General features: G+C 42.2%; 1 protein-coding gene across 3 annotated transcripts in view; it reads right to left on the reverse strand.

Moving 5' to 3' along the window:
• NEURL1 (neuralized E3 ubiquitin protein ligase 1) overlaps window positions 1-13,578 on the reverse strand; it is a 281,015-nt gene that overhangs the window by 81,216 nt on the left and 186,221 nt on the right. For all 3 annotated transcript variants that reach the window (XM_073354469.1, XM_073354467.1, XM_073354468.1), the window contains exon 3: window positions 13,199-13,520. In XM_073354469.1, the coding sequence (XP_073210570.1) occupies window positions 13,199-13,520 (322 nt within the window). The remainder of the gene's footprint in view (window positions 1-13,198; window positions 13,521-13,578) is intronic.

Consider the following 13,578-nt stretch of genomic DNA (forward strand, 5'->3'; position numbering starts at 1 on the left):
GTCTCCTTATCCCACAAACAATTCTTCACAATTTCTCATGCCAGCCTAAGTCTGGAACATCCTCCTTGACACCCTGTGTGCCATACAACCTCACCCTCCTCCAGATTTACTTCTAAAGAGCCGTAGTTTTTAAAGCCAGAAAGGACAATTATGCTTATTTAATCTGACCCTCTGTATAACAAGGGTCACTGAATTTCTCCTAGCGATTTTGCTTGAAGCTCAATAATCTGTAGTTGAACTAGACATTGATTCAACAAGATACTTAAGCACTTATCCATCTTTAAGCATGCAAGTCAATGGGACTATCCAAGCAAATAGCTAATGTTAGCATATGGGTAGTCCCATAATTTCACAGGCATAAAGACAGGTACATGCTTAAACACTGAAATCAGGTCCTACAGGATACCTATTAGAAAGACATCCCATTGTGATTTGGCATTTTCCAAGTGACGGAGAATTTACTACATTCTTGGGTAATCTGTTCCAGTTGTCAATTACCCTCACTTGAAAACATGCATCTTTCTTCCAGTTTGAATATTTCTGACTTCAGCTTCCAGCCATTGGATTTGTTATGCACCTGTCTGCTAAATTAAAGAGCTTGTTAGTATCAGCTTTTTTCTCCTTGTGTAGGTTACTTAAATTGTAAGTTCTTTGGGGCAGGAGCTGTGTGTGTTCTGTGTTTGTACAATGCCTAGCATAACTGGGCTCTGATCTGTAACTGGAGTTCCCATCCTTACTACCATAATACAAATAAATAAATAAATAAATAATCTAATAAACACTATGACTACCTATGGATTGATCAAGTCACCTCTTAACTTTCCCTTTGATAAGCTAAATGGATTGAATTCATAAGTGTCTCCTTGTAATGCACGTTTTCCAGAACTTGACTCATTCTTGTAGCTCCTCCATGACCACTTTCCAATTCTTCAGCCTTCTTCCCATTTGCTTCCTAGCACTGCACTGAACTCTGTCACCATATTAGGGTAATTTCCTTCTATCTGTCAGAGCTGCACTAGTACTGAGTCAAGATCTAGAGCTCATACAATGTCAATAATAACAACAACACGAGATTTTTCAGAAGGAAGGTAACATCAAGGCCAGCTACATGCACAGACATATACTCAAGTTCACAGATATATTTTGCTAGTTGCAGCCAGAACAGAACAGGTGTGGAACCAGGAACAGAAAGAGACACGGATTTTTTACTTGCGAACATGTTTTCACAGCAAACATTCTGGGTTAACAAAACCAGTTCACCTGACATATATGAACAGACTTTGGAGAATGCCTGCCTGCAGCTGCAGTTGCTGCTAATAGGTGATAGAAAAAGTGTGTGAAATGAGAAGGAAAATATAAATTCATGAAATGGGGGTGGAAATGTAATTAGCTACGGAAATGCATTTATCACACCATCCTCCTCCTGGTTCTGATAAGCACTGTAGGCATATCCCACAAGGTTCTGGGTGCTCTCAGCTTCCACAGACTTCCAAGAGAGTTGAAAGTGCACAGCTGTAAAACAAACCTGAAGGATTCAGACAAGGCCCTGTATTAAAAATACTACAGTGTGTGCTGACATAATGCAGGCATGGAGGAAGGATTATTTGATTCCAAAGGCTCTTTTCCTATTAAAGGAAAGTAGGACACTTAAACATTTTATAATTTATTTTCTGAAGATACTTAACTGTAACCATTAGGTGTATAATATGAGGTCTTCACCTTCTTCTGAAACTTCAGGTGCTGGCCATTGTCAAGAGGTAGGATACTGGATTTCATGGGCCAACAATCTGTTCTGATCTGCCAAACCCTATAGTCTTAGTTACAGGCTCAAAATTTACTAGCTTTTTTTTTTAAACGAACCCTGACAGGACTAGAAATGCGTTATTTTTAAATGTATCTGAGACCCAAATAAAACCAGTATTATGATGGTACATGAGAAACAAATTGAAAATGACTAAGCAAAAATTAAACAAACCAGTCTCGTTTCACTGCTCAAGATTGAGTGAAATGCAAAATAAATAAAATACAATACAAAATGAAGAGCATGAAGGTAAAATGTAAACCTGATATTCTTTTTGTTTTAATAATCTGGAGATGTTATTAGTAACGAAGCCATCTCTGAGGAAATGTTTTTTTAAACAGAGTTACGTTAACAATGTCCTTTTAATAATTTCCATAACAATGAGCAGCAGCACTTACACAGCACATGTTGATACCCGGGATATTATTTTTACCGTACGTCATAAAATAAATGGGGAAAATGTAAGGTTGGCAGAAGAGCACATTAGGAACAATAGGGAAGAGTGTAGGGCCTGAATCTCCCAATCACCACTGGGAGTTGGAGGCACACAACAAACAGTGTTGGGATGTACTCTAGGTTACACAAACAATTGATCTGAAAAGTCTTTGGAGAACAATGGTTGTTGGTGCTGGTAGGTGTTAGAGAAGGTGGGAACTGAGCAGAAAAATGAACTTTTTTGGAGCAGAAACTATAGGCCCAGTTCTGATCTCATTGAGATCGGTGTAAGTCAGGAATTAGTAGGGTTATATTGGTGTAAAACTAGTGCAATCAACAGTAGGATCCTCAGGCCCCAGGTCTTATTTGTGACATGATATGCACACTTATCCTGCTATATGAGAACACAAGAACAGCCACACTGAGTCAGACCAATATCCTTCTAGCCCAGTATCCTGTCTTCTGATAGTGGCCAATGCCAGGTGCCCCAGATGGAATGAACAGAACAGAGCAATTATCAAGTGATATCCCCGCCTCCATCATCCAGTCCCAGTTTCTGGCAGACAGAGTTTTAGAGAGATACCCAGAGCATGGAGTTGCATCCTAGATCATCTTGGCTAATAGCCATTGCTGGACTTACCCTCCATGAATTCATTTAATTCTTTCTTGAACTCATTTATACCTCTGGCCTTCACAACATCCCCTGGCAATAAGTTCCACAGGTTGATTGCATTGTGTGAAGAAAGACTTCCTTATGTTTGTTGTAAACCTGCTGCCTATTAATTTCATTGGGTGACCCCTAATTCTTGTGTTATGTGAAGGAGTAAACAACTCTTCCTTATTCGCTTTCTCCCCACCATTCATGATTTTATAGACCTCTATCATATCCCTCCCTCCCCGCCACCATAGTCATCTCTTTTCTAAGATTAACACTCCTTTTTAAATCTTTCCTCCTATGGTAGCTGTTCCATACCCCTAATAACTTTTGGTGCTCTTCTCTGTACCTTTTCCAATTCTAATATATCTTTTTTGAGATGGGGTGACAAAAATAAAATGGGGAAATATAGAAAACTGGCAGAAGATCATGACTAAAAGTAAACAGTGAATCTGAGATGGATGGGGAGAAAAAGAAAATCTTTATGATGCCATCTGAAAGCTTCTAGTAAACCTGGAGGCAGGACTTGAGATTTTATGTCCATAAAGGCTAGGTCTTGCTTTCAAAGTCAATGGCAAAATTCCTATGGACTTCAATGGGGGCCACGATTAGGTCCAAAGACAGGAGACATCAAATTAAGGCCTGGTCTACACACCAGGCTGCAACTGTTCAGTTTTTAAACTAACGTTAGTCAAGTCCAGGCAATTTCTATCTAGACAAATCTCACAATATTATTTATATAGAAACCCAGAATATAATGAGCTGTACTTCTCACACATTACAAAAGAGCCACTTATGACTGAGGGATAGAGTGAATATTTTGGGTTGAAAATTCCAATCTGATTCATTCATTTAGAGTAAGCAAAGAAAAAAAGTAATTCTAGCCTATGCTTTGGTTTAAGGCCTTGTCACAGCATAGTTTGAAATACTAGGTTTACAATCCTGATTACAATGCTGTTTAAATGTGGCAGGGTTCAAGTACAATTTTTCCTGAGTGATGTGGACAGGAATTTTTCTCTTCTGAAAAACGTGCCATAACTACTGGCAACTGGCAACTTCTGTATTGTTAGCATGGTCTCAACCTAGCTGAATGGGACTTCAGTATCTCAGAAAGCAGCACAACGTACTATGTGCAGGACCCAGGCAGGATGCCACCACACACCTCTCACTTTATAGAAATGGACAGTGTTTGGTTTTGACTCAATCCTGTTTCCACTGAAGTCAATGGGAGTTTTGCCATGGACATTAGTATGTGCAGGTCCTTAATTAAATGTTTTTGGTCTACATCTGATAGAGAGCAGTGCAAGCTGCACTTTCACTCCCTTGTGATCAGTTGTGGCCTTGCACACTCCTGGGAAGTGGCTTATCTTCTCACTCTCAAGGTTAACACACCATTGATACATGGGAGGACAACCTGCCTTGCTGGTTCTTTGAATCACAACTGTCTTGGCATGTTTGGCTAGGCTAGGCTAGGCCAAGAGGAAGTCAGTGGGAGCTGCAGGCGCTCAGAATTGGGCCAAACAGCAGCTTTGACTGAATACAAACTCAGGGTCAGATTCTGCTCTCATTTGCATCACTGTAAATCCAGAGTGATTCCACTGAAGTCAGACACCCTGAATTTACATCAGTATATTTGAAAGCAGAACCAGGCCTTGGAACCAGGCTTCAAGTAAGGATTTCCTGACTTAATGGTCTCAAGTTGCAGTAGGGGAGGTTTAGGTTGGATATTAGGAAAAACTTTTTCACTAGGAGGATGGTGAAGCACTGGAATGCGTTACCTAGGGAGGTGGTGGAATCTCCTTCCTTAGAGGTTTTTAAGGTCAGGCTTGACAAAGTCCTGGCTGGGATGATTTAGTTAGGGATTGAATCATAGAATCATAGAATATCAGGGTTGGAAGGGACCTCAGGAGGTCATCTAGTCCAACCCCCTGCTCAAAGCAGGACCAATCCCCAATTAAATTGGTCCTGCTTTGAGCAGGGGGTTGGACTAGATGACCTCCTAAGGTCCCTTCCAACCCTGATAGTCTATTACCTATCTTGGTTCTTATCCTGGTATCCATGATCGTAGCGTCAGAATCTCTGAAGTACTAAACACACACACACACACAAACAGTTATAATATTTCCTTGTACTTTGAGACAACGTTAAAAATCTTATTTTAAAAAAAAACATTATTTCTCATGTAAGACACAACACCTCGAATTTTCTGAGCTGAGAGAGTTTTAAAACACTGAATTTATTTTTCCACTAGTTATACTGCTTGGTTAATTTCTGCATTTCTCTCAGTTTGGACACCTGACACAAACCAGCCAGCTTCACTTTTATCCACAGTCAGCGTCACTTCCAGGTTCCTATACACCACCTCCACCACGCAATATTTGTGTTGAATACATTACAGGGGAATGCTCATTTACTAAAACTGTCTACAATTCATTATGTGCCAGATCCTGTCACAATTTCTCACGTTTAAAAACACCTTACCTTATCCCAGGAGTAGATCCATTGAAAGCAATGGGAATATTTGCAAAGTAAAACAGGGCAGAATATGGCCATAAATAAAGACAACCCCTGTGATCTCTACACCACTTAGTCAGCGCCTTACCCTATATCCATTGAAGTCAATAGTGTTGTTCCATTGGTGATCTCAGTTGTATTCTGCATCTGAAATGTTCTATCCTTTCCAATTTAATGGCAAACCTTGGAACCTCTCAATAGCAGAACTCCCACTGAAGCCAATGCAAGCAGTACACACAGAAGACATGCAGGATCAGGCACTTGGATTGTAAACTCATTGGAGCAGAGACCAGACTTATCTTTCTCTAAGTATTTCACAGTGCTAGGCTGATAGGCCATCGTCCTGCTCCCATCTCTTTTCTAGCTACACACCACTCAAAGAGCATCTTCTGGTCAAACACTTGGTGCAATTTATTTACAGTGTTCTTTCCACCACCCTTACAAACTTGTGCAGCTCTGTATTTCCACTAGCATACACTCCTTAGCTCATCTTACTCAGCCAAGGAAGGGGGAGACCGAAAGATCTCTTCTGGCTCCAGCTCTCAAAAGCCTACGAGCCTGTCTCTTCCCCATTAAGCACTTCCTTCGTGGGCCTTGTCATAAATATAAAGGGAAGGGTAAACCCCTTTAAATCCCTCCTGGCCAGAGGAAAAATCCTCTCACCTGTAAAGGGTTAAGAAGCTAAAGGTAACCTCGCTGGCACCTGACCAAAATGACCAATAAGGAGACAAGATGCTTTCAAAAGCTGGGAGGAGGGAGAGAAACAAAGGGTCTGTGTCTGTCAGTATGCTGCTTTTGCTGGGGACAGAACAGGAATGGAGTCTTAGAACTTTTAGTAAGTAATCTAGCTAGGTATGTGTTAGATTATGATTTCTTTAAATGGCTGAGAAAAGAACTGTGCTGAATAGAATGACTATTTCTGTCTGTGTGTCTTTTTTGTAACTTAAGGTTTTGCTTAGAGGAATTCTCTATGTTTTGAATCTAATTACCCTGTAAGGTATCTACCATCCTGATTTTACAGAGATGATTCCTTTACTTCTATTTCTATTTAAAGTCTTCTTGTAAGAAAACTGAATGCTTTTTCATTGTTCTCAGATCCAAGGGTTTGGGTCTGTGGTCACCTATGCAAATTGGTGAGGATTTTTACCAAACCTTTCCCAGGAAGTGGGATGCAAGGGTTGGGAGGACTTTGGGGGGAAAGACGTGTCCAAACTACGTTTCCCAGTAAACCCAGTTAGAGTTTGGTAGTGGCAGTGGATATTCCAAGGACAAAGGATAAAATTAATTTGTACCTTGGGGAAGTTTTAACCTAAGCTGGTAAAAGTAAGCTTAGGAGGTTTTCATGCAGGTCCCCACATCTGTACCCTAGAGTTCAGAGTCGGGGAGGAACCTTGACAGGCCTTTTCAACTTTCTGGGCTAATGGATTAATTAGCCTTGTAGCTCTCTTTCCCCCCCCCCCCCACCCCCAATCTACCAATTTGGCAGAGCTTTGCTCCTCAGGTTTACTCCTGGTTGATTTAATGGGTGATCATGTGGTCAGAGTGCTGGTACAGTGACTGATGCTCAGCACTGTCACATAGCCACAAAGGTGGTCCTCAATAAAAATGCTGGTTGCATTCAAAACTAATGGAAACTGAAACCCAAGGCATTCACAGAGCCAGTAAAGAGCAGCAGGACAACTGAGCTCTGGCCTGCTCAAAGCAACAGCCTCCAGGGATCTATCTTATACGCAGACAGAGATGGAGGGAAGATAAATTTTAGAATACTGAAGGCTCTGGCCCTCAGGTGAAACTCTGGACACCCACCACAGACAAATGAATGTCCCTCCAGAAGCCTTCATGCAAAGTGCTTTTGATTAAAACAGGAACAGATGAGTTACTTATTAAACTGGGGTCACATTTTAAACCATGTTAGAGAACTTCCTGGAGCTGCCATAGAGACAACAGCATACAGACAATAAAACTTTATGAGCAATTTAAATTCTCTCTCCTTAGCAGATGCAGAATAATACTGACAATTGACTGTTTGCAGGTGGTGTATATTTTCCTTTCATTAGCTAGGACTCCGGTTAAACACACATTATTCTTTTATATCAGATTGCCCCAATAGTCTACAGGGAAGTTAAATTCATGGCTCCTTTTTCACATAATACACTATAAAAACATACTGCATTTATGTTCGATTAGCCAAATACCTTGTTTATTGTGAACCAACATAGGAAGAGCAATGATTTGTCTATGTTAGGATATTAACAGAAATGGATTCCTGGGGGTGCTGAAGAAAGAAAATGTGTTTTTACATTCACTCATCCATACTGCCTATACATGTTAGTAATACCTGTGTGATAAAATTGCAGACCCATGTAATAAATTACATTTTCATGCAACTTTAACCATGTCACCTGCATTCCACACATTAATCCATCTCACTCAGGACTTATTCTAACATCCCAAATCCTGGAGCAATTTGCTACAACTGGAATTAATTTGTTTAAAAGTCAGCCTGCAATTAAAAAAAATTTCCTTCCTCTCTTACAAAATGATTAATTCCCACCTCTACACTGGCCTGAGGCCCACAATGGGTAACTTTCCATCACAGACCAGTTCAAGTTTTAAGGTTTGATACCTTGTGAACATAGATAGAAAGCTCAAAGTAGGATTGTAAGCAAGTTCCTCCTCCAGCCCTGGGCATCTTGGCTGGTAAGCCCTCCTGGTAATTAAACAACACACATGCACTACCAGCTACCTTCACTAAGCATCTTCATTAATACTTATTATTATTATTTCTTGCCTCCACTCTCACAACGTGGCAGCAGATAGACAGGGCCTTCTTCCTGCTCCCTGCCACAGCCTTTTATACTACTTGCATTCTTCTCCTAGCTATCCAGCTGGTGCGCTAATTACCTCATTAACTCATCAAATTCCCTACAGGTGCAGCTGATCCCCACTAACCCTTCAAATCCAATCAGACCACCTCGCTGCTGCCTACTCTAACTATACCCAGTGCCCTGTGTTATTGAAGTAACCAGGATGCTAACGCCCGAAAGGGACTATGTTTATAGCTGCTAACAGAACCTTGTTACAAGGATCTTTTTTCCTTTCCAGTGCTGTGATTCCCAAATAATGTGACACACAGAACTTGCTTCTAGCTATATATAATGCTATAAGAATACATATACAATCACACTTTTATGTACGTGCATATACCAGTACACGTATCTAAATATAGTAATATAAAGAAAATGGGTTTGAAGCAGTTAGGGTTGCTACAGACATAACATACCTGACTGAAACGCATGAGAGCAAGGAAATGAAAAGTTAAGTGACCTAACACACCCTCTTCTCTTTCATCCACAGACACACACCTCACCATTACCGTAACTACCACATACTGCAGCCTTGCCCCTGTCTCCCTCAATACTCCCTGTACCACACACCTTTACCAAACTATCATCTCCTAGCAGGGTTAGTTGTGGATGTTTGTCATGGTGGGATGTGCTTGGAGAGGACATTCTGGTAGAGGGAGTGATGGAAGGCTGGCAGCCCTCGAGGGACAGAGTCAGTTGTAATGCCTGCTCTACAAACCCGTTGTGTGAGTTCCAACAAGTCATTTCACCTCTCTGTGCTCCCGTCCTCCCACCACCTCTCGGCTGCCTTGTCTATTGAGATGTGTGACTCTTTCGAGCAGGGGCTGTCTCACTGCGTGTGTGTACACTGCCTACCATGCTGGGGACCCAATTTTGGTTGGGCCACTACTGTAATATAAACAAACAACAACAACATTACAATTTCAAACTCTGATATATTGTAACTCTCTGACGGTGGAAGCAAATGTTGTGTGTTCCACTGGAAAGCTGGGACCTTACACTGATGCACGGCTGATTTGTTCCTATCCTGAGCCTTGGGCAGGTGCAATTTTGCAGGTTAAATCCCATCCTGGGGGGGGAAACAACATTTCTCTGGCAAACTGATGATAAATAAGAAGGCAACTGACTGAAAATGAAAAACAGTCACTCAGATACTGTGGTGGTGGCATGGTATGAAAACAGAGCAGTGCTCCTCAGGTGTTAAAAGCTAGTCTTGGCAAAGTTAGATTATCCCTGGAAAAGGTGCTCTCATGAGACTTCAGGTACATCCTGGTTTGGCTGGGCTGGAAACACTGTTGGCCAAATCCTCTACCCAGTACAGGGAATTCTGCTGTACTTGGGGTGGAATGGAATCCTCTTCCCCAGGCCACATAGCCACAGAACAGCTGTTTTTGCACTCCCAGGACTATGATTCTGCTGTTTACCCGCATCATCTGTAATTCTACTGCAGTTCTAGAATGGTCAGCTCCGTCAAGTTATTTAGTAGCGACTTAGCTTTACGCCCATGTGCAAAAACGAAATGTATTACAATAAAACAGAAAACGAAATCCAAAATTATAAAATGTTAAAATACATATAAAGAGAGATTAAAAAGAATATAAGTTGTTAATTATATATAACCACCACACCACTTGCTTCTCCTTATAGTACTGGCTGGCCACGCAAATAGGGCAACTGCTCAGCTCACAGACACATTGTCAGTTCCTAACAAATATTCTGTTTTTTGAGAGGTCATAGAAAAAGGCATCTGGGACAAAAACATTGCAGAGCCATATTGACCTTAACTGACAACATAAATTCCAACATAACAAATAATGGGGTAGGTCTTCTACCTGCCCTGAGGCACACTGACAAAGGCATTCTACAGCAAATATTCCTTCTGGAAAAAAGTAATTGATTTGGGATCAGGAAGGAATTCCTCGCCCCCCCCCCGCCCCCCGGATCAGACAGGCAGATACCCTGGGGGATTTTCACCTTCCTCTGCAGCATGAGGCATGGGTCACTTGCAGGTTTAAACTAGTGTAAATGGTGAACTCTCTGTAACTTGAAGGCTTTAAACCATGGTTTGAGGACTTCAGTAATTCAGCCAGAGGTTAGGGGTCTACTACAGGAGTGGGTGGGGGGGACTCTGTTGCCTACAGGAGGTCAGACTAGATAATCATGATGGTCCCTTCTGACCTTAAAATCTACGAGTATCTTACAGGCTAATTTCTTCCCTTCAATGTACACACCTGGCTTCCACTAACTCCAGTGAGACCTCCGTGAGCCACTGGGGGCAGGATTTGCCCTTCTATTTGTGGCTAGGTCATATTAAAGATAGAACTGAGTCTCAAAATCAAAAGCTCCATATCTCAGCTCCCTTGAAATTTGGAGAAGTTTGGCCTGTGCTATGTGTTTAGATGCCTGTATTAAAATAAGCATTTAAGATCTGCAGTGGGTATACAGAGATGGTAGGTTGTAAGACTTTAGGTGCTGCATGCATTTCAGTGCTGCACAGTGTGGAATCAAGACTCAGACGCTTCAGCACAGTTGTTGGGATTAAAGCACACCGAAGTCTGCAGCAACGTGCTATAAATATATATTTGAGCACTGAGCCAACTGCATAAACGCGGTAGCAGCCTGTTTCATTCGAAGGGTTTGGGTCAGCAAGAGCCTGAATTTGAGTCTTGGAGGCACATGCACAGCAGAGCTGGCCCCACCAGGGATGGATCACTGATTGACAAGGGCAAGGCCCGTCTTCAGTTGAATATTGCTCCCGCTTAGCTCTCAGTACTTAGGGCATTCAAAGGCAAAAAGAGACAGTGAAAAGGGTAAGGCAGAATACAGGGGAAACACAAAATGTGAGATCATCACTTTGGGTATTTTGAAAACAAATGTCTAGCTTGGAGTGAGGGATGTGGCTGACCTTAGCAAGCATCCACTCTGGGATGGCATCTTGGGAGACAAAATCTCAAGTGAACAGCTTGTAAGATTTGGGTGCCACTTCTAAACTACCTCGTATCTGAACCCTCAGACTAAAGCTGACAACTCTAGCTCCACATACAATCACCACTTTCTTGGCCCAACTTCAGTTAATATGACATGGGTGCACAAGCAGATTCATAACAAACCATAAATCCTTCTACTCTTGAGGCAAACCGAAGTGCTGCGTAGAGATGCCTTAATGCAGTGGTTCTCAAAGCCGGTCCACCGCTTGTTCAGGGAAAGCCCCTGGCGGGCTGGACTGGTTTGTTTACCTGTTGTGCCCGCAGGTTCGGCCAATCGCGGCTCCCACTGGCTGCGGTTTGCTGCTCCAGGCCAATGGGGGCTGCAGGAAGCGGCGCGGGCCAAGGGACTGAGGGTTTGGAGTTTTTTATTTTTAAGGAAGTGGTGCGCATAGTTTGATCCTAGAGCTATGAGTTTCTTTAGGTTTGTCTACACGGTGGGATAATGTGGGTGTAGACACTGTTGGTGCTGTTTGAAACAGTACTACATTAAGTGCAGTAGAGAACTTTTAGTACACACCAACAGGGTCTACACAGACCAGTGTGTAACACATTAGTGCACTTCAGAAATCTCCTTAAAGCACATTATCCCACTGTGTAAACAAGCCCTTTGCATCATGAATTCAGTGTTAGCTTCCATACTGTGGTACATCACTACAGCCATATTGCCACCCAAATTTAGTAGCAACAAGTGATGCAGGAAGCAGACAGAGCTGTCAGAAACAGGGTTGACTGAACATTGAGGGTGTGTCTTCACTAGCAGCAAAGGCATGTTCTTACCACATATTAGCTAACACAAGATAACTAACACAAGGCAAAATCCAACTGGAGGCAGTCTGTAGTTTTCCACAAGTTAGCAGGGCAAACCCTAGGCTTCTCCATTGGCTTTACCTCAACCTGCTAACTTGTGTTAAAACTACAAACTCTCTGTCTTCGATCGGATTTTACCTCATGCCAGTTACCACAGGTTAGTTAACACAGATAAAGCACACAACGCTTTTCCTAATGAAAACAAAGCCCAAGCAGCCAGCATTATATGCTGAGGCGCTAGAGTCTGTTTCCCTGCTATGCCCTTTGGCTTTCATTGCTGAGTCTTTGGTTCCTCACTAATCTAGCTCCTTCTTGAAACAGGATCCTTGGAGGTACTTCCATTCTGTTCAGAAAAAACCCTCAAAGCTGGGATGTCCAGAGCTCTTGGGTCTCCAAACTTGGAGCCTGATCACCTCCTTGAGGGGGCCAAACTTCCACAATTCCCACTGGATTCATTCAGAGATGAGGTTGCTCGGCACCTCTCATACCACACCCCCAGCCATGTTTCCAATCTTTTGGGTCCAGAGAATGGATCCAGTTCCTTTGAGCTAATATTTTGAAAACAATGTTTTCCACTACATAACAACTGCTTATCCCAGAATATGTGGATGGCATGAGCTATAAATCTCCCACTTACCCACCCAGAGAATCATGGTATTGCCATCAGAGAAGGAATTACACATAAGCAATAAAATGCATTTCCCCACCACATAACTGGGAAAGCAAATAAGATAGAGGACGTTTTATAAGGTACATTCCACACTGCAGCACGTGCACCAATGTAGTTTCATTGGTGCAAGTTCTCTTGGCAGAAATTCCTTTATTTACTGACAGTTGCTCGTGATTTATTGTTTCCCACCCTCCCACTCCTATAATAAATGTTTGCTTAGCTTTAAACACACTATTATGGGTTCAGATTGTAAGATTTACCCTGATGGAATTTAACAACCTTTTCCTTTCTCAACAGCAGACTTGGTACAGTGAGTGGATTTTTTTTTAAATCTACTGGACAGACAGTACCTGGCTAATTTATCACTGGGATTTGTCCAGCTTCATTTCTTAGCTGTAGAACATAGGTACGTAGACTCTAAGCACTCAAGTCAAGAAATAGCACTTTCAGAAAGGTACCTACCTAATAGCTGCACCCCACGGGTGAGTCCGTACACGTCAATCAAAGCCCACAGGGGTTCCGTGATCCTCACCCCACTGAAGAACAACATTGCAGCAGAGTCATTGACCCGATAAAACACCCGGCCCTTTTTGTCCACCCAGAATGCTATGATGTTTCCTTCATTTGCAAACTCTTCTGGAAGGGCCTTGGCCCAGAATCCACTCTGAGAAACCAAGTCCGGGCAAGCATACTTTGGCAATGTGTCAGGATTAATCCGGGAGGGATCCTTGGAAGTAAATCCGAGGCGGAGAGCCCCACTCCAGCAACACTGCTTCTTTGTTATCTGCAAAGATAACAGCAATAAGAACATCTTGCATTCCAATAGCACTTTACAGGCTATG

The sequence above is a fragment of the Lepidochelys kempii genome, chromosome 7, assembly GCF_965140265.1.
Source record: "Lepidochelys kempii isolate rLepKem1 chromosome 7, rLepKem1.hap2, whole genome shotgun sequence".
Taxonomy (NCBI): domain Eukaryota; kingdom Metazoa; phylum Chordata; order Testudines; family Cheloniidae; genus Lepidochelys; species Lepidochelys kempii.